The sequence below is a fragment of the Myotis daubentonii genome, chromosome 8, assembly GCF_963259705.1.
Source record: "Myotis daubentonii chromosome 8, mMyoDau2.1, whole genome shotgun sequence".
Classification (NCBI taxonomy): domain Eukaryota; kingdom Metazoa; phylum Chordata; class Mammalia; order Chiroptera; family Vespertilionidae; genus Myotis; species Myotis daubentonii.
The window spans coordinates 83,274,453-83,297,150 of record NC_081847.1 but is presented as its reverse complement, the minus strand read 5'-3'; the positions used below and the strand labels follow the sequence as shown (position 1 = coordinate 83,297,150).

Genomic DNA, 22,698 nt, shown 5'->3' with positions numbered 1-22,698 from the left:
TGTCCTAAGAGAAAAATCTGTCATGTACTCTAATCAAGAAAAACATCAGTTCTAGTTCACATACACATATGGTCACACTGTTCTCAATATGAGACAATATGCAACACTCTGAAGATCATATCATGTCTAATCAAAAAGTGTTTCTTAAGCCAAAGGAAGCTGAGATAGCTCCCACCATTCATGCCAGCCATACTGTGACGCCTACCATTTTCTTCTCCCTTGTATTTCTAGTTAAAATTCACAATGTAAAGTATCATAATACTCCAAAAAATATCCTACCTTGCATGTTCCTGAACTCCCACAATCTCCACTTCACTATCTGAAGAGGCAATGTTAATTTCTTCATTGAGTGGTGCACTGCCAGCAGATGTCTTGTCACTTGCTAGGAACCCTGGATCCAAATGACCTGAGAGAAGGGTTGGGAGGGAGATAAGCACTATATTTTGATTTCTTACAACAGCAGAAAGAACTCATTGACAGACTTCTCATCCAGGTTCAATCACAGAAAGAGAATGGTCTTATAAGATCTTGTCACAACAAAACGGTTACCCATGTCAAATAAACAGGAGCAGTGTTCTAGTAAAAAAAAAAAAAAAAAAAATTAAACACACCACATGCTCATAGTTATAAGAGTGTTCAAACAACATGGAAGTACATAAAAGTAAGAATTCCAAGTCTCGCCGAAACCGGTTTGGCTCAGTGGATAGAGCGTCGGCCTGCGGACTGGGAGGTCCCGGGTTCGATTCCGGTCAAGGGCATGTACCTGGGTTGCGGGCATATCCCCAGTGGGAGATGTGCAGGAGGCAGCTGATCGATGTTTCTCTCTCATCGATGTTTCTAACTCTCTGTCTCTCTCCCTTCCCCTCTGTAAAAAATCAATAAAATATATTTAAAAAAAAAAAAAAGAATTCCAAGTCTCACCCTCTACTTATATTCCTTAGGAGGAAAAACTTAGAGTATTTTGGTAGGTATGTATAGTATATCTAAATATAGGTAAATATGAATTATAATAATACTTTATGTTTAGTTCCATAATGCTTTTTGCATTTAACTAGTCTGTCTTTAAATAACTCACACAAGAATTCTGCCACTACCTAGAGGGCAATGGAGCTCTCTGCTACTTATCATTTCAATAGAACAAAATTCTACCAGAAAAGTTCAAAGGCATAAATGGAATAAATACTCTTCACTAAATTTTAAACAAATTTAACAATTTTCTCTAAAGAAATGCAGATCTTAAAAAATCTAACCCCAAACCACATATAAAAGTGAAGATTGTAATTTTTGCTTTGAGCAACTAAAACATAACCTGTATAGTGTTGACAGTTCTCATTAGACAGACACAAACCAAACAACTCTGGGAAAAACAACTGTGGCACTGGGGCACATGAGGATTATTTCACAAGGGTCTTAATAAAGCTTCTATTACATAGTGCAATAAAAAACATTCTCCAAAAAAACAAAACAAACAAAAAAACACACATTCTCCAACATCACAGAAAGCATGAGCTTCCACAGAATTCTCTCTCAAGAAAAGCTAATGACATAGCATCAAAGTACATAGCTCTATAAAAAATTCTAGCAAGAGTTAAAATTTAGCTTATTTCTCATGTCTTGAATGTTCTGACATAAAAGGATGAATTTTAGAAAATCTAGGAGTTAGTATGAATAAGCAGTTATAATGGGTATAAATTTGCATTTATTCTTTAAAGGGATTTTTATTTAAATACCAGAGGTCCGGTGCACGGATTCGTGCACAAGTGGGGTCCCTCGGCCTGGCCTGCAGGGACAGGGCCAAAACTGGCTCTCCGACATCCCCCAAAGGGTCCCAGACTGCGAGAAGGCACAGGCCAGGTGCACGATCGGGACCAGGGAGAGACCACAGGAGGACTCCAGGGTGTTTCTGGCCCATCTTACCCAGTCCCGATGAGCCAGACCCCAGCAGCAAGCTAACCTACTGGTTGGAGGGTCTGCCCCTTGGTGGTCAGTGTGCATCACAGCAAGTGGTTGAACAGTCTAACGGTCATACACTTACATATTAGGCTTTTATTACATAGGATATTGTCATCTAATACCAAATAATTTCTCCATATTAAAAAAAAATCCTTTGTGACACCTTATATAAACTAAACCGGTAAGGTTTACATAAATACAACTCTCCTTTCCCCTAATCACACTTCTTTCAATTTTTCAAGGTCATTGAGAAATCTTATACTTTCATACTCCTGCAAACGATTTTTTTTCTTTTTAAAATTATAGGTGGTCCCAAAACAAAAACTTTACCATTTTTATACCCTTTGATCCTGTAATCCCACCCATGACAATTCAGCCTAATGGAAAAAAAAAAAACTTTAAACAAAATGTTATGATGTCCAAAGATAAATACTACAGTGCTATGTAAAAACCTGGGGAAATGTATGAACATGTAAGTATCTCACATAACGCTATAAAGATATGTAGGTGCTGGTAAAAGCTGTGAAAAGTAATCAAGTTTGAATATAATTGTGGGTCTTTTTTACAATTCTTATAACAGTATTTTTTCTATGAAAATAATGCATAAATGAGAAAAGAGAAGACTAAAAAGCTTCAACTGGCTTCTAGATACAACTGGTGACTGAGATATTACAGTGCAGATAGGATTCTATCAGTGGCAGTGAGCACTCACCTTTGAACCTTACACACATACAAGAGATGGCATCCACCAGACAAAGCCTAGTTTTGTTAAAGTTAGGGTAGCTGCTTAAATGGAGTTTTTTGTTAAGTCTAGGTTTGGTAAACCTAGATTCTTGTTCTGACTCTAATACTTTGCTTGTGACCAAGTCTTTTATCCAATTTCTACTTCAGTGTTATAGTTATCACTATTGTCATATATACTATTTCTACCGCAATTCTAGAAATAATACAAATTGACAAGTCTCTCTTTTTTCAATTATTTTGAGCAGCTTTGCTTTTGTGCAACTATAACAGTTTACTTCATCGATTTGTTCTTCAATAAATACTTGTTTATAATATGCTATGCACTGTGTTAAGTGCTAAGAATACTATGGGGAACAAGACAGGTGTACTCTCTACCCTCAAAAAGCTTACAATATATCTGGGGATAATAAAAAGTAGTCCATTGCAAGGTGGCTTGAAAACTGCTCTGAAAAGGAGGTAGAAAGTCCCTGGAAACACATAGAAAAGGAACATTTCCCAGACTAGAGGATAATCAAGGAAACTGAACTCTCAGGAAGGAGTAAGCACAGGTAAGAAGCAACATAAGAAACACTATATTACCATTTAGGTTAGGGTATAAAAGTTTGCTGGGATCAGCCAGTTTGGCTCAGTGGTTGAGCACTGACCTAAGAACCAGGAGGTCATGATTCGATTCCTGGTCAGGACATATGCCTGGGTTGCGGGCTCGATCCCCAGTAGGGGGCATACAGGAGGTAGCCAATCAATGATTCTCTCTCATTGATCTCTCTCTCTCTCTCTCTCTCTCTCTCTCTCTCTCTCTCTCTCTCTCCCCCCCCCTTTCTCTCTGAAATAAATTTAAAAAATGAAATAAAAATCAGTGCAAAACAAAATATGGCACATGAGGTTAAATTAGAGTGGGCTAAATACAAATTTCCTGGTGAATGGTGTGAGAGTTTTGCCACATTTCCTGTCAGAGCCATTAGATAAAGTGTGCTATTCAAATAACAAGTCAGCTGGGATCCACATCAAGTCCGTGGAATGCCATGCTCTTCAAGAGACACCAAGGCATTCTCCAATAGCCAAGAATGAATCCCCCATTCTGTCTATTTCAGACCCAGGGCAATTAGTCCTTTTCTCTCAATGTAACCCTCTTTAGCATGTCACATTCCTTGAGAGCTCCTGTGCAGAGCCTGACATTCTCTGGCCTTTGGTCCATTCCCTACCGCCTCCCCACCCTATGCCCTCACAGGAATCCAATGGCAGAACACTGCCTAAAGAATACACAAAAGTGAGCAAAGATGATATGAGGTTCTTCAAATACTGTCAGTGGTTGTAATCTATTCCCATTCTAGGACAAGAATAAGCTCTGTAGAAAAAGTGTCAATACCACAATTACCATATATTAAACTGAAAATGGTTTGTCCTCCCACTACAGACCTTTTCAACACATAAGTCAGAAAGAAGCAATAGAAAAAGTAGTAACTAAATTATCATGGGAAATATTTCTTTTGCCTTCAAAAGAAATAATGTAGCTCTTTTATTTTTTAATTGATGCCAGAGAAAGGAAGGGAAAAGGAGAAACACATCCATGTGAGAGAGAAACATTGATCGGTTATCTCTGGCATGCACCTTGACCAGGGATTGAACTTACAACCTGGGTATATGCCCTGACCAGAAATGGAACCCACCACCTATTGGTGTACGGGATGATGCTGCAATCAACTGAGTCACCCGGGCTGGGGCTGTAGCTACTTTTTAAAATCACTAGTTTTAAGAACTAGTCCTGGACCTCTTTGTAGCACTTAAAGGAAATTATTACATACTGGATGGCAGCAGCATGTTAGCTATAAAATAGGTTAATATCTTAAGGTGCTACTCATTTAGCTTTAAAACAAACAAATTATTAGCTTGTGTTTAGTTTGTTCAAGAATGTTAAAAGCAACTTTAAAAAGGGAAAGGTTAGAAACTAAAATCTTAAGAGTCCATATGAAGCTTGTAAACATGAGGAACCTGACCAAACTTGACCTCCTTCACAAGACTGATATATTGACTTTAAAGTGCTAATAATAGAAACATGGCCGTTCTGGTCTGATTATAAAAAGCCCTACACTAACGACAGGAAACCCAAGATTTGTTTCTCTGAACTACAACAAAGCTTGCATAATGGACAAATCAAGATTACTATCCCTATTTTAAGAATGAGAAAATGCTCAATGCTTACCTTCTTAACAAGCAGGCTGGGAATGGGGGCTAGGGGAGGGGATAGGATCATTTGTTTAGAATTTTTAATTTCCCAGGGGGAAAAACTCTAAATAAATTCAGTTTACCATAATTATAAGTCTTCCACACCAAAAGAACTTCAGACTTATGCTTCTCTTAGCCTCATCTACACATGTTTACAGTGAGCTATTACTAGCAATAAACAAAAATATCAGATATGTTGGTACTGTTTCCTAAACATATCCAATGCAAGAGTTAACTGGGGGGTGATTATTAAAAACAGATTCACAGCCCTGGCCGGTTCGGCTCAGTGGATAGAGCGTCGGCCTGCGGACTCAAGGGTCCCAGGTTCGATTCTTGTCAAGGGCATGTACCTTGGTTGCGGGCACATCCCCAGGGGGGAGTGTGCAGGAGGCAGCTAATCTGATGGATGTTTCTCTCTCATCGATGTTTCTAACTCTCTATCCCTCTCCCTTCCTCTCTGTAAAAAATCAGTAAAATATATTTTAAAAAAAACACAGATTCACAGACTACATTTCAGATCTACTTTACAAAACCTTTGGGGAGAAACCCTAGGAGTCTGAACTTTTATAAGCACCCCAGGTAATATCTATACTCAGACAAAATTTAGGAAATACTGTAACAAGAGCAACTTTATGCCAGGGCACGGCATAAATTAGCAATCCATTAATTGGGCCCATTAATCACCTCCTTATTCGGTGTATTTCAGCATAAATACATTAACATCATGCTAGTTAGCACTCCTGCGGGCCTACTGTATGCTGCATCCTGTTCTAAGTACATTATATATGTTACTTCACATTAATGGTACTAACCTTTAGGGATGGATACTAGTTTATAAATTGGGAAACTGAAGTTTTACATAAGTTACCTGAGGTCCCACAGTTTTTAAGTGGCTGCTGGTTCAAAACCAGGATATTTTGTTGCCACCTCCTATACTGTTTAATTCTAGCATCAAGTAAGAAAAAGTAAACACATGGCAACAGTTGAAATGAAAAGTTTAAGTCTTTTATTGACCAGGGGGCCTTCCTAATTTCAACTCTTTTGCCTTGGTTAAAGTTAAAAATAAATAGTAAAAACTATTTTGCATACAAGGACATGACCTAAACGCTTGGAAAAAGAGAAAAACTACTCTATCTCCAATGATTACTTATGTGATCTTAATGGAGTCGGGCTGCTGACCTGGTCTGAGATGCTGCTATTAATTAACCCCTGACTAGTCTGTTCAGTGGCTGGGTTTGTATTTTGTTGGGAGAGAAAATTAACCTTTAGAACATTTATCTTAAATTCAAACCAGAAGAATGACCATTCAATTGATAATAGCTCAAGTCTCTAAACTATAAACTGGCCATTGAGGATAATTCTTTTAACATTTACACATTTTAAGTACATTCAAATTCACAAAATGAGTTTCTTCAATAACAATTACATTAAACCTCGAGTGTGTTAAGTTTTATTTATTACTCACATACCTGCATTGCTATATTTAGAAGGGGGGGGGGGATGACTCACTTTGAATGAGTCAATAAATGGCTTCACAAGAAAATGTCATGAGGATCTGTTGAACAGTGATGACCATGTCCTATGATGTACAAAAATCTACACATAATTTATGGCCTGATATAAGCATATGTTTTTATCCTAGAGAAATCATCACACAGATGTACCAAGAGACACACACAAGAAATGTTAGTGGCAGTATCATTTGGAATAGCACCTTAAATGTCCAATAAGAAAATGGGTACGTCAATTGTGATATAATCATAGAGTGGAATACTAAGTAACAGTAAAAATGAATTAACTAGAACCATATTTGTTACCGAAAACAAAGCTCACAAAATGTTCAATTAAAAAAGCAAGTTGCATGGAAGACAGTATGGAGTTTCCTTAAAAAACTGAAAATGGAACTCCCATTTGACCCTGTGATCCCACTTCTAGGAATATATCCCAAGAATCCGGAAACACCAATCAGAAAGGATATATGCACCCCTATGTTCATAGCAGCACAATTCACCATAGCTAAGATCTGGAAACAGCCTAAGTGCCCATCAGTAGATGAATGGATTAGAAAACTGTGGTACATCTACACAATGGAATACTATGCTGCTGTAAAAAGGAAGGAACTCTTACCATTTGCAACGTCATGGATGGAACTGGAGAGCATTATGCTAAGTGAAATAAGCCAGTCAATAAAGGAAAAATACCACATGATCTCACTCATTCATGGACAATAGAGACCATTATAAACTTTTGAACAATAATAGATACAGAGGCAGAGCTGCCTCAAACAGATTGTCAAACTGCAGCGGGAAGGTCGGGGAGGGTTGGGGGGCAGGAGGTAGGGGGGTAAGAGATCAACTAAAGGACTTGTATGCATGCATATAAGCATAACCAATGGACATAAGACACTGGGGAATAGGGGAGGCTAGGGGACTGTCTAGGGCGGGGGGATAAAATGGACACATATGTAATACCCTTTGTAATACTTTAAGCAATAAAATAAATAAATAAATAAATAAATAAGCAAGTTGCAATTGACTATCTTCAATATAATATCAATTAGTATTAAAACATGCTTGTTTACAGATACATAACAAATGCAATAAAAACATAAAATAATGAAGAGTAATAGCAAACACCAAATACCAAATCATGACAGTTTTGGAGTAAGAAGGGGAAAAATAAGGTGAATAAAGTTGAAACCATGGGTATTTCCCTCCTCACATATTTTTGCCATGTTTTATTTCTTAAGACCAGTGGTAGGTACCTGAATGGTACTGTCTTTCTAACTTTGAGTGACTGAAATTCAAAAAGATAATCAAATACAGAATTAAGTACACAAAGGCTAATGATGTTTTGAATAGTCAAGCTAACAATTACTTGAATCTGAAAATGTGATGCTATCTATCCCCAAAGCTGGTAACTCTAATGATACAAGACCCCAAACCTTGTACTATTAGGCTGAATCATATGAAACTGCTGGGTTTGTTGTAGGTCAAAAGTCAAATATTAACAACTTAGGTCAAACTAATATTAAAATTCTCTAAATGAAAAGCAAAAAAAAAAGAGGTAATTGTTCATGTTTTTCTCAAGCATTTACAATAAAGTGGTCTACTTAATGGCAAACTAAGAAAACAAAGAAATACTAGTAAAACTGAAGTAGAATGAACCATTTAATTGTCAATGGATGAAAAATTAAGATAAACTACCCAGTACACAGAAAAAAATTATAAAACTTAGAAACACATATTGCAGAAAATGTCAAACTACTCTCCTTTGATACAAAGTATTACTACTTAATTCTTTTTAAAGTACTTATACATATTAATAAATCCTTAAAAGACCCTTGTTATGCAAAGCAAGTATTTGACATCCAGAAAAGAACAGCTTGTCTAAGGTCAAATAGGCAGTTAGCAGTCAAAACATAGTTAAAATTAAGTCCAGGTCCTGCTCTGTTCCAAAATTAGTCAAAATAAATTAATTAGAAGCTCAACAACAAGAGATTTTTATTTGCTTCCATCAAAAAGTATGAAAGGAAGAATTAAGGACAATGATCTGTGGAGTTCTGTCTTTATTTCCTGACAATTTAAATATAAAAAGTTCTAAACTAAAACCTATTATTTGTGTAATACAAAACTCATTTCCCATAAACATTTTACGTAGTGATTAAGTTACTAGATTCGCTCATAAAAGCCAAAGCAATTCATAATTTAAATAGAAAATTATAATCTTTCTATAACATGAAAGAAAATACACTACATAAAGTCTGTCAACAGCTTCCCCCTCCTTTCTTAAATTTAAATGCTAATACTTTTAGAGGGAAAAAAAAAGGCTTACATGAGAATACTGAAAGAGTTTTGAGAACCATATTGAAGGAAACTTGGAGGCATCTGTGCAAGGTTTCAAAGGTAAGAGCAATGGGTTTTTTAGCAAATAAATATCACTCTTAAGAATCATCACAGAACCAAGATGAATAATGCAAGACAAGGAAAGAAATTTTTCTGAGATAATAGAGGCAGAAACTGTAAGAAAAGGATTAGAAAAGACAAATATGAAAACTACAGTAGAGGAAATAACAGGGGCACTTCACACCAAGAGGTGGAAGAACAGTGCAGCACTATATAGGAACAGCCCCTCAGGGCAAGTATGAACAAGCTGCAAGGCTGCTGCGCAGCTAAGTGAGGAAAACCATTGAGAAGTGGGGATGAGATGGGAAAGTATTAGGTATCTGGGTGGTTTTTACATGTCAGGCATTTTTAACTCAAGAAATATGCATACTAAAATCTGTTTATGCCTACAATTAATGTCTTATATATTGTCATTTTTGCTTCCTCCTGATTAAGAAAGATGAATGACATGTTACCCCAAACTCCTTTACAGTCAGTTATAAATGACACCCTGGATGCCGCTGGTTAGCCTGCGCACCTCAGCAGGGCCCACTATGAGAAACAGCTGCCAGGACACATGCACATTACATTAGAGAAGGGGAAGGGGAGGGAGACCAACCTGCCTCCGCATCCAGCTCCTCTAGAAGCCCGCTGGTCCTCCAGGTAGCTCCTGTGTCCTGGCCTCCTACAGAATTACTGTGCTCTTGAACTACTGCAGCCGCCAATAAAGTGTCCACATTTACCACTTCTGGGTCAGAGCTGGTGTCAGACATATCATAATAAGCTATAACTGGAGGTCCATCTAGGGAGGAAAGAAAATGTATACTTGTATCTAACTTGTGGGGTGAAAATACTTCTGAAACTAAGAGACCTCTAAATGCCAGTTGCCTTTATCTTATTACTCTAGCTAATCAGAAAAGCTAATATTTACATCTAATATTTTGTACATGATGTGAAAGTGAAAAAGATAACCCAAGCTTACAAAGATAAGGGACACATTAGGGAAGGAGGGAAAGGTGAGTTATGAAGAACAGAAGACAAGACTATACTGAACAATGTTACGCTGAACTGACACCATACTCTTAAAGAGCAAAAGATTAAGAAAAAGGGAAGACTCCACAGAGAAAGTGAAACTGATTTTTAAAGGAAAAAACAGATGTAAACTATTAAAACTCAACTGATACTTTTAAGAGAATGAATCTAGTTCTCTTAGTAGCTAATACTAAAACTCCCCAGTAGAGTCAAAGAAAATCAAATATGTATTTTTCTACTCTCTAAAGAAATAAGATTAACACTAAGAGCTCTACCTGACTGACTTATTTCCAAGGAAGCCCTTTAAAATATCAGGGATGTTATACATTTTACAACATTCTACAAAAAGACAACACAAAATCCATCTTCAGGATTTTGCTTTGGATGTCTTGTGAGGGATATTTATATTTTCTTTTCCCTGAGAAGGACAAGTAACTCACACCCCAAGGAAATGATATGCAATCTTACGGGTAATTTTAGAGGAAGATAAAGTTCTTACCGGAAAAATAAGAGATCCCTTCTACCTCCAAATCACCCTAACTAGCTAAAAAAAAAAAAGCAGCTCAGTTACAAAGTAATTACACTGCAGCAATTCATGCTAAAATAACTCAATATTCATGCTTGTATAATAGATGCATGCTTTAAAATGCTAAAGTTACCCTTTTTCTAATACAACAGCAAAAAGTTTTCAATCAAGTATGAAACACATCCCTTACTACTACCTCCAATTTAGAAGAAAGCAGAAATAACAGGATGCTCTTTCTCCCAACAACTATCTATGAAGTGCAGGCAAATAATTTATTTCCATAAAGATTTTTTAATATCATCCAACAAATTAATATTAAATACACCTATTTTATGAGACTATTCTAAGAAATACATATGCTAATGAATCATTTAACTAAAACACAATGAAAGACTACTGTTTTAATACAAAAATACATTGTGTAAATTGTCACTGAACAAAACACAGAACACACTTCGGATATTTATCCCTTAAAACTAAGTTCCTAAACCTGGTTTACATAGCAACATTAAAAAACAACACATGACCAAACATAAATGCAAATGAGTTAAGTGTCACTGTAAAAGGAACAGACATGTCACAATATGAAATTCTGACGACCGTAACAGTTTGTTCACTACTTAAAAATAATTTCTAATTCTCCCAAAAGGGTAAATCGAGTTCATAAAATTCAAGTGTGGCCTCAGTATCAATTGGCAATGGATTTTAGTTCAAATAGCAAAGAAGTTGGCTCATGTTTGAGGTTTTTCTTTTCTAATAAAAGAAGAAAATGGTATAACTTATGAAGTTCTCATCAGAGTTCAAAATGATTATGGAATAAAGATACTATGTAATGTCCAAATTCTTGAGTGCAGAAGATATGAAGGTCAAGTACAATAATGACTATTTGACCAAATGTTCTATTTTTAAAAGGGCTTTAAGTGTTTTGTGTTGACAAAAAAAATAGTTATTTATGTTAAAATTTATATCACTAATACCAATCAGAGCCACTTGCCCCACATCCCCCACCACAATCACCAAATTGAGGCAACAGGTCAACAGTCAAGTCAAAATTGTACCACTCCTACATGTATAATCATGCAAAAAAAGTATTAAGTATATATGTACATGCAGTGTGATATCACCTACCCAAGGAAATAACTTCTCTGAAAGTCTTCATCAGTAGGAAATACAAGCATAAACTTGTTATCTGGCTTCATTCTTGCATCTTCCATATTTCCAAACAGCACACCTTATAGCTTAGCTTAAATTTAGTTTTCATCACAAACAAAGACAGTAATATTTTCATATTTTAATTGCACTTAACAGTTAAAACAAATGATTATCACTGTCATTTTTCTCTTTTCTAGGATATTCAAATGATGACAAGTCAATACTATACCAACTTTAATAAAGGAATAGTTGCCTTTGTGACTTTGTCTTTCAACAGAAAACCACAATTAAGAATCTTGTGTTCCAAGGTCATCTTACACTTATCAATAGCAAATCAAGATTAACTAAGAGTTGTTTGAAGCACTTAGCAGCAGGGTTTGGACTTTAAAGCACTAAATGAATATTAGTTAATTAATGGTGACAATTTGTAACATTCTTTTAAAAAAATGACTCTTGCTACACAGAATTAAGAAACAGGTTAGGTCCTATAATGAAATCATTTGCCTTTTAAAAGAAGTAACTCTTAAAGAAACAAATCAAAGCACTGAGAAGCTAGGAAAACTCAGCCACTAATATCAGAAGCAGTGATCTATACTTTCAATATGATGCTTGCCAATTCATTACAGGATGGAATAAACATGGAGATACTGTCCTTCCTCTCACTTGATTATTGCTCTGTGCTATTAAAACAACAGCACTGCTACCAAGATTTTAACTTTCAGAAACATCTAGTCACTTCAACATGGAAACATTTCCAATTTAAAGTTATCATTAATGTTAAGCACATTCCATGTTATTCAGACTCCACATTCTCCTATCTGCTCTGTCACAATCTGAAAACAAAAATTTACAATAATGAACTCACTAGTTTTTCTACAATCATTAAAATCATCTCTCTATAAGAGTAAATTTAACAGTCAGTTAAGAATTATTTGGTCTGTGCTTAATCCAAGTCCCATTTACTGATAGTTTGAAATTGTGCTGCTCATTAACAATTACAAGGCAAGAAACATGAAAGGCTGGACAACCCACTGGCTACTTGTTTTATTTAAGAACATCAACTCATCCATTTTATGCTAGAAATAGGTTTGCACCCTCTTGCTGACCTCCTAGCCTATAAATAGGTTCTAACTTTTCAAATACCAAAATGCAGATGTATCTGTGTCATCACATTCCTAACAGTGAGATTTACCCTTTTATGACCTTAAACCTCCTGTACTATTATCATCAAATATTTAATTTTATGAGTTAGTTTTCTTTCAAATATGTTCTCTTCTTAATGTCATGGAAACAATTTTAATCACAAAAACAAAGCAAAATAAAACCTAATATCCTTTATTACATTTATCCTTGACAAACCCATTTTCAAACTTAACAATCAAAAGCACAAATTTAAAACTATACAAGGTAATTACATAATTACCACTCATTTTACAGATAAGAAATTTGAATCCTAGTGAGGTGGAATCAGAAGAGATTACAGTTCTCCTTGACAAGGGAACAAGGAATATACAAGATGAGAATGGGAGCAGCATAGAAGTACACCCAGATTTTTGGCAGCAAAAACACAGGTTGAAGTCCTGCCTACTAACTGTATGACTCAGTTTCTTCAAGGCTTATGGTGAGGGTTAAAGAAGATATAACACAGAATATCATAGGAGTTCAAATATTGGTCTGTTGCCCCACCTTTCCATTATAATTAGCACTTGCTCTACTTCATTATCTATTTGCTTATCTTTGCGTGTAAACTCTGCTATCCAAGGCATTCATGCAAGAAAGCTTTGAGAAAAACATCACTGCATGGACTGGTGCCTTATAGATTAACCCAACTTGTTAAGAAAATGCTTTGCTGGAATTAATGAAATCATCACAAATGTGACTTTCCTATTTTTGTTTGTTTCAAGTGAAATGTCAGCTTGGATGTATTCACATAAAAGTGTTTCAAAGCCAAATACAACTTATTTTGGATTATTTCATATTTAGCATCATCCTTGCCTACACAGCCCTTGCACTAACACGAGTGTTGTCAGTATTCCAGTATGAAGTCTAATTAGTTCTAGTATCCAGGAATTGCTCTAGTATCCCTGAGGTACTTGAAAATGTCGCTCTTCCTCCTCTCTTGATTGCAAGTCTTAGGCCCAAGGAAAGGTGGGCTAATGAACCAATACATGGCTTCCCCCTTCAACTCCCATTTCCATGGCTACAGTAACACACAATAAAGCCCAGAGAAAATTCTTTCTCTCCTCCCAACTACAGCCAACCTCCCAAAACCCCTCACTGGGAGAGGAAAAATCTATTTTGTTGCTACTAAAGGACCCCATATAGGCTCTGCACCCAGTCACTAAAGGGCCTGGGCCCAGTACCATTCTCTACATCAAGAGAAGGGGAAGGGGGTAGAAATCACACTCAGCCTCAATCCAGATATTGAGATTTTAAAAAGTTACACCTGGCCCTAGCTAGTTTTGCTCAGTGGATAGACCGTAAGCCTGTAGACTGAAGGGTCCGGGGTTCGATTCTGGTCAAGGGCACATGCCTGAGTTTCGGGCTCAGTCCCCAGTATGGGGCGGGGCGTGCAGGAGGCTGCTGATCAATGATTCTCTCTCATCATTGATGTTTCTATCTTTCTCCTTCTCCCTTCCTCTCTGAAATCAATAAAAATATATATTTTGTTTAAATGCACTTAAAAAAAAAAGGTTATATCTAAAAGAGGAGTTCTCAGCAGAACCTTAAGAGCTGCAGAAGGGAATTTGCATTTTAGGAAAACTTAGCCAAGAAAAAACAGCTTTTTCATTACACACCAAAAATATTCACCAAGATGGAAATTTGTATTTGCAGATGAGGAAAAATATGAGAATATTTATGCTGTATTTTCACTATCAATCAAAAAATAAAATATAAACAGAATCTGAAACAATAGAAAGCTATTATATTTAGAGTATCTCTTAGAAAAGATGAATAATTTATCAACCACAAGAGACAAAAATCTGTATAGAAAAGCACCTCTCTAGAAAATATAGCTTTAAATACAAAAAAATTGCACTGTATATATTTTCTTCAGAGTAACATCATAAAGTGATTTTAGTAAAAAGAAAACTGTCAAGAACACAGGGCTAAATGGAAATGAAATACAGCAATGTGCACTGAAATTTTGTTTGGGAATGAAGTCATTTTTTTTCAAATAAAACAATCAATGTCTGTTTTGTGCATTTCCCATTATACTCATCTCAATTACTAAAAATTTAGATATAAAATTCCCAAGGCAGAATATAAAATTTTAAGGATTATGTCTGTCCTTATATCATCCTGGTAAATGACAGGTCATTCTGTCCACTCAAGAAAAGTTATCTATGATACTGATGAAGAGTTAATTTTGGAAGAATCAAAGAAAAGGTAAAAGCAAATTATTTCAGATAATCATGGTAGTTAAAAAGTTAATCAGCTCTGCTGGTTTGGCTCAGTGGATGGAGCATCAGCCTGCGGACTAAAGGGTCTTGGGTTCGATTCTGGTCAAGGGCATATGCCTAGGTTTCGGGCTTGAGCCCCAGTGGGGGACGTGCAGGAGGCAGCCAATCAATAGTTCTCTTTCATCATTGATGTTACTATCTCTCTTTCCCTCTCCTTTCCTCTCTGAAATCAATAAAGATATATTGGGGGGGGGGGGAGTTAATCACAAGAAAGAAAAACAATTTAAATTTAACCCTTCACCACTAACAACATACGTGGGAAAACCAAATCAAGAGGTTATTCAAAAGATAACTCAGGCTCAAGTCTAGCAGGTTTGGCTTAGTGAATAGAGCATCAGTCTGTGGACTGAAGGGTCCCGAGTTCGATTCTAGTCAAGGACATATGCCCGGAATGCGGACTCGATTCCCAGTAGGGGGCGTGCAGGAGGGAGATCAATGATTCTCTCTCGTCATTGATGTTTTAATCTCTCTCCCCCTCTCTGAAATCAATAAAAATACATTTAGAAAAAAAGATAACTAAGGTAATTTGTCTTGATAATCAAGAGAACCTATAAAAACACAAGAAAGCCCTCGTCAGTTTGGCTCAGTGGATAGAGCATCAGCCTGTGGACTGAAGGGTCCCGGGTTCAATTCTGGTCAAGGGCACATGCCCAGGTTGCAAGCTCAAGCCCCAGTAGGGGGTGTGCAGGAGGCAGCCGATTAATGACTCTCTCTTATCATTGATGTTTTCCTCTCTCTGCTCTCTGCCTGTCCCTTCCTCTTTGAAATCAATTATATATATATATATATATATATATATATATATATATATAGAGAGAGAGAGAGAGAGAGAGAGAGAGAGAGAGAGAGAGAGAGAATAAAATGGCATTCTTAAAAAAACACACACTCAAGAAAACGGCACTGGAAGCGGTCACCATCTTTCAATATCTTTCTATTTCAGGGACAGATCCATGACCTGCTGTTTTGCGGATTCAGATTTATAGAGAACAAAACTAAAATATTCGCACCTACATACATGAAAGAAAAACATAAAAATTAAGCATGATTTTAACTACATCCAAATGCCTGATGCATCCTATAAAGATTCATCCATTCAGCTTTTTAACAACTACACAAAGTAGTCTAAATTTTATTTTCCAAATATTCTTCAATTTTTAATTGCATAACCTATAAGGCATTAAAGGTAAAGATTCTTTTCCTGCCGTGGCCGGTTTGGTTCAGTGGATAGAGCGTCAGCCTGTGGACTGAAGGGTCCCAGGTTCGGTTCCAGTCAAGGGTATGTGCCTTGGTTGTGGACACATCCCCAGTGGGGGGGTGTGTAGGAGGCAGCTGATCGATGTTTCTCTCTCATCAATGTTTCTGGCTCTCTATCCCTCTCCCTTCCTCTCTGTAAAAAATCAATAAAATATATTAAAAAAAAATATATATATATATATATTCTTTTCCTTTCTATGTTAACAATGGTATTGTTATTTCCTTTATCAATATACCAGTTACAAAAAAACTGAAAATTATCCCCAAAACATATAAAATCTATTATTATACTAAACTACAAACTAATAGCATTCATTTCATTATGGAAAAAAGCAGGTCTCTTGATTCAGGAACACCTAATCTGAATTAACTCATAGGGAATTACTAAAATAACAACACTGCTCTCAATAGAGTAACAAGGAACGTTTCCTTTTTAAAATTTTTATTTATCTAGGTTAGCTGTTACACTTCGGATACACAGTTAAATAAAAGCTATAAAGGAAATGCAGTAAAATAAAAATCACAGTAATTTGATAACATTCTCCCCAAATTTTAAGATTATATGAATAAGACTTTGTTGCCAAAGAATATACTTTCTCCTAGATTATTATTCCTTCATTCTTTAGGATGTATTCTGTGCTGTGGTAATTTAATATAATATGAAAAGATAAACTCAAACTTGGCCACTGTGCTCAGTGGTTGGGCACCAACCCATGAACCAAGAGATCACTGGTTCGATTCCTGGTCAGGGCACATGCTCGGGTTGCAGGCTCAATCCCCTGTGGGAAAGTGCAGGAGGCAGCTGAATGATGTTTCTCTCTCATTAATGTTTCTATCTCTCTATCCTTCTCCCGTCCTCTCTCTCACTAAAAAAAAAAAAAAAAAAAGACCAACTCAATACTAAACTAAAATTTGGTTTCAATTCCCACTAACTTTCCTAAACTTCAGAGGAATTAAAAACAAAAAAATTTTAAAGTACACATAGAAACTTGAAAGTTACTCATGCTGTTTAAAGTTCATATACCCATATAACTTTTCTAGACATTTAAAACCTGAATTTCTTATCTATACAATGACTGAGGACATATGTGCCATTTTTGGAAAGAATTTTACGAAGAATATTTTTTTAAGAAGAATATTTATTTGAGAAAAATTTTTATGTAACAAATTTAACAATAAATTAACTTTAATAAATTTGCTGAAATTTTTTTGATACTGTTTTCTGCCATATGGCATTCCACAAAATATTTTTCATTATGCCCTCACTGTACCACTTAAATAATACAAACAGAGAGAAGGAAATCAATATAAGCTCAACAACTATAACAGGTACAATCACTTAAAAGGTCTGTAAGATAACTTGCCTATAATTTGTTATTCTAAACAAATAAGCATAGCATAAAGCCTGCACACCATCTTTCCTATACCAATTTTCATGTAACTATACCATTAGGCAAATTCAGTTAATATTAAAAATTAAAATTATCAGTAATATCAATTTTTGATGCTTTGTTTACTCAATAGAAGGATTCCTATAGCATTTCTTTCATTAACAGTTTCAAATGATTTCGTTTCGAATATTCTGGCTTGCATACAAATTTATATAATAAATCTTATGTAAATTGAGATACACCTATATTCAGAGTTCCTTGCTATTAAATCTATATACCAGTAGAAAATGACAAAAGCGATGAAGCAAAATAAATTCTTCTATATTCGCCCTAACCGGTTTGGCTCAGTGGATAGAGCGTCGGCCTGCAGACTGAAGGGTCCCAGGTTCGATTCCGGTCAAGGGCACATCCCCAGTAGGGGGTGTGCAGGAGGCAGCTGATCGATGTTTCTCTCTCATCGATGTTTCTAACTCTCTATCCCTCTCCCTTCCTCTCTGTAAAAAATCAATAAAAATATATTAAAATAAATAAATTCGTCTATATTCTTTTACTCAGTCTGCTAGTGAAACAAGAGGTCCAAAACCCTTCATTGACAATTTTAAAAGAAGATAAAATGGCGTGTTCCCCCCCCCCCATCAATTTAGTCATCCTAATTATGTTTATATGTGGGCAACACTTTTTTTTTTTTTTACAAACATTTAGGAAGCTATGAATGGAAATTATATTAATGACCTGAATCTATTAAAACCCATGTAGATTATTGCATAGTTATCTGTCTCTAGCAGCTTGTCAACTATAATGTTAACAAAAACACAAAATTAATTATTACAGAATTCTGAAGGAGATCCACACACACCCTTGAGACTAGGCCAGGGGTGGGCAAACTTTTTGACCGGAGGGCCACAACGGGTTCTTAAACTGGACTGGAGGGCCGGAACAAAAGCATGGATGGAGTGTTTGTGTGAACTAATATAAATTCAAAGTAAACATCATTACATAAAGAGTACGGTCATTTTTTTTTTTTTAGTTTTATTCATTTCAAACAGGCCGGATCCGGGCCGCGGGCCGTAGTTTGCCCACGGCTGGACTAGGATCATACCTCTGAATTAGTAACAAAAAACCAGGCTATTCTCTTGGAGCCCCAAAATGACACTATCCTTTATTCTACTTCAAAGTGGAAAAGTAGCAAAAAGCCCACTTCATGCAAAATATTAAATCTTAAGATTTTAGTCTCCCTGTTGTATTCCAAATTAAAATTTTATTTGGGTTTTTATTACACTCAATTGTAATAATACACACATATATACATCAATATAATTAAGAGTATTACTATTATATAATAAGTAGCTCAAACAACCAGATCATTCTCATCTGCTAAATTTTTTTTTTCCTATCACCATTTGTCCCATCTATATCCTCTCCCACTTCCACCCACCTCCTCCCTCGTTAAATTCTCTTAAAATGATTAGGTATCTATTGTCCTAGAACAACAAATTAGTACAAACTAGGCAGAAAGCAGCCTGCAGGCAGATTATCAGAAAACACATTTACCTTTAGTGAGGTAAACACCTACTAAATTCTAAGAGAAATAAAATAATCCAGATATGGAATTTTATTCTTAAATAAACAGCATATCAATCATGTCTAGGTTGAAAGACCTAATATTATAGGTTGAAAGAAGTTTCTTTCCAGCATTAACCCTTTATAAGACTACAAAAGAGTCCAAAGAGGATATACTCCTTATTCTGCTTAAAGTTCCAGAAAAATTAAGGGAATTCAAGGGAAATTAAGGGAAGACCACTAGGCTCTTCTAAAACACCACCTACATAAAAATGCCACCACACAAGGCAAAAGTAATTCCCTCTGCTTAGTATTAATAAATACTTACAATCTTAAGAACACAGACTTTGCCTAAGTTAAAGAGAATTCAATAATCCTCAAAAGCAGTCATGTTTAAAAAAATAGTATTAAAACTACTTCAAATACTTGATGCTTATTTAAATGTCCACAATACAGAAACAATTTTTTTTTTGAAAGAGCAATTTTTAAATTGTGCAATCTGGAAAAGGTGTAATCATTTTAAAGCACAACTCATAAAAACATTGTTTTCAAAACAATAAGACAGCAACACCTCAAGGCCCTGAGAAACTAAAAATCAAGATAAAATTTATACATATGCTTCTGCTGTATTATTCTTATGGTTAAATTCTCCAAACCACAAAATACTAAATTGTACTTTAAAATTAACTTTAATATTTTGGCATATATTCTATGAATTAAATCAATGTATTCTGGTATTCTAATTCTTTTTACAAAAACTTCTTTCCACAAAATCTTTATCCAAAATTATGTAGAAAGGCTTTCCAAAATTATTAACATTTAACACCTCCTAAATATTCAAAATGTTATTCCTACCTTGAATATCAATTATTAAAACCGATGTTTGAACCCTTGTGTACTGTTGGTGTGAATGTAAATTGGTGCAGCCACTATGGAAAAAAGCATGGCGGTTCCTCAAAAAATTAAAGACAGAACTACTGCCCCTAGCTGTTTTGGCTCAGTGAATAAAACGCCAACCTGAGGACTGAAGGATCCTGGGTTTGATTCCGGTTGCAGGCTTGATCCGGGCCCTGGTCAGGGTGGGTGTGGGAGTAACCAATCGATGTGCCTCTCCCCTCTTTCCACTCTCTCTAAAAATCAGTGAAAAAATATCCTCCTTGAGGATTAACAACAACAAAAACACACACACAAAAAGATAATAAAAAAAGCCAGAATTGCCCTAACTGGTTTGGCTCAGTGGATAGAGCGTTGGCCTGCAGACCGAAGGGTCCCAGGTTCGATTCCGGTCAAGGGCATGTACCTTGGTTGCGGGCACATACCCAGTGGGGAGTGTGCAGGAGGCAGCTGAATCGCTCTCTCTCTCTCATCGATGTTTCTGACTCTCTATCCCTCTCCCCTCCTCTCTCTAAAAAATCAATAATATATATATTTTTTTTTTAAAAAAGCCAGAATTACCATATGATCCAGCAATTCCACTTCTGGATACAGATCCAAAGAAAATGAACACACTAACTGGAAGAGATATATGCACCCCCATGTTCACTGCAGCATTATTTATAACTACAGGCCCAGTACACAAAATTCTTGCACTTGAGGGGGAGGGGGTCTCAGTCCGGCCTGCACCCTCTCGCAGTCCGGGAGCCCGCAGGGAGCAGACCTAAGCCGTCAGTTGGGCATCCTTAGCACTGCCGCAGAGGCGGGAGAGGCTCCCACCACCTCCACTGTGCTCACCAGCCGTGAGCCTGGCTTCTGGCTGAGCGGAGCTTCCACAGCGGGAGCGCACTGACCACCAGGGGGCAGCTCCTGCATTGAGCATCTGATGGTCAGTGCACGTCATAGCATAGCAACTGGTCGTTCCACTGTTCAGTCGATTTGCATATTAGCCTTTTATTATATAGGATAGCCTAGACAAGGAAATAACTTAAGTGTCCCTGGATAAATGAAACAGACTTCGGATTTAAATGTGAAAATTAATTTTTAAATGCTTTTAGCCAAGATTTGCTTACAATTATATTAACAGGTTATCTTTTTGTTATTAATTCACTTATTTTTAACAAATTTTAGCAAACAGGCCATGTTGGGAAAAAAACATTACAGTAATTTTGCTGACATAAATAAATATTACATGTCTACAACTGTAGTCTAAATATTTAAATCCAAGAGTCACCACTCGTAAACAATGTTAGGCAAATGATTAGCATGTGATCACATCATTACTCTTGGGGTTGTCCCATGGGGTGACTTTCTGCAGCAGTTTTAACAGATGCCCGCCAATGTTGTGACATGCGCTAAGCCACGCCCCAGCCGTGTGCATGTGTTTACTCTTGGTGACTGGTGAATGCACAAATTTACTAGACCTATTCAGTATAAATTTAAAATTACTGTAATACACATGGAAAATTTTTCTGTGAAATTAAACTTTGCATACATACCTACACAAATGTGTCTACATAAGTAAAAACAAGTAAACTAACTTGTGAATTTTTTAACTATGCATTTGGAAAACCTACTTTATTATATTACAGACTTTTGGCTTTGACACCCCTCCTCCCCACGCCCAAATCAGTCCATTATATCAAGATTTCACTCTATGTGAAAATCTAAAAAAAAATTAAAACCAAAACCAAGCTCATAGATTGGTAGTTACCAGAGGCAGGGGGAGGGGTAAGGGGAGAGAGATGGAATAGGGTATATGGATGGAATCAAAAAGTATAAGCTTCCAGTTATAACATAAGTAAGTCATGGGGATATAATATACAGCATGGTGACTACAGTTAATAATGCTGTAATGTATCTCTGAACATTGCTAAAAAAGTAAATATTAAGAGTTCTCATCACACAAAATAGTTATTTAACTATGTGTTGTGACAGATGTTAACTACATACAAACATTGAATCATTATGTTATTCACCTTAAATATAAAGTTGTATGTCAATTTTACCTCAATAAAATATAACCTTTGTAATTTTCCGCTATAATCTTTCATTTCATTATTCTCCTTTTTAAAGTATTTTTTTTTATTGATTTCAGAGAGGAAGGGAGGAGGAAAAAGAGATAGAAACATCAATGATGAGAGAGAATCAATCGGCTGCCTCCTGCACACCCTGTGGATCGAGCCCACAACCTGGACATATGCCCCTGACTGGAATCAAACCCAGGACCCTTCAGTCCACAGGCTGACGCTCTATCCACTAGGCCAAACCAGCTAGGGCTCATTTTTCTCTTAATGACACACACACAAAATTATCTACTAACAAAAATTAGAGCATTACTAGGAATAATCTGTCTATATGTTAGTCTTAAAATATAAATTCATATTTTCTATTTTAAAATAAAAACCATTTCAGAACATGCTTAATACATCAACTATTAAATCATAAAACAAAAAAGAAACCTGTTAAATGTTTGAGCAGTTTACACATGCATAGAAAAGTAGTCATGTTAATATGCTGAAATTAATATTTTCTTTTGTCTAAAATTCCATATCTAAAAAATCTGTGACACCAGGAAAAAG

At 36.0% G+C, this 22,698-nt stretch overlaps 1 protein-coding gene across 4 annotated transcripts in view; it reads right to left on the bottom strand.

The window, feature by feature from the left end:
• The window catches only part of ARK2N (arkadia (RNF111) N-terminal like PKA signaling regulator 2N), a 79,580-nt gene that overhangs the window by 13,898 nt on the left and 42,984 nt on the right, over positions 1 to 22,698 (bottom strand). For 3 of the 4 annotated variants that reach the window (XM_059707219.1, XM_059707218.1, XM_059707217.1), the window contains 2 exons: positions 9,424 to 9,606; positions 280 to 406 (listed from right to left, as the gene is read on the bottom strand). In XM_059707219.1, the coding sequence (XP_059563202.1) occupies positions 280 to 406; positions 9,424 to 9,606 (310 nt within the window). The remainder of the gene's footprint in view (positions 1 to 279; positions 407 to 9,423; positions 9,607 to 22,698) is intronic. The other variant, XM_059707220.1, reaches the window with a different exon arrangement.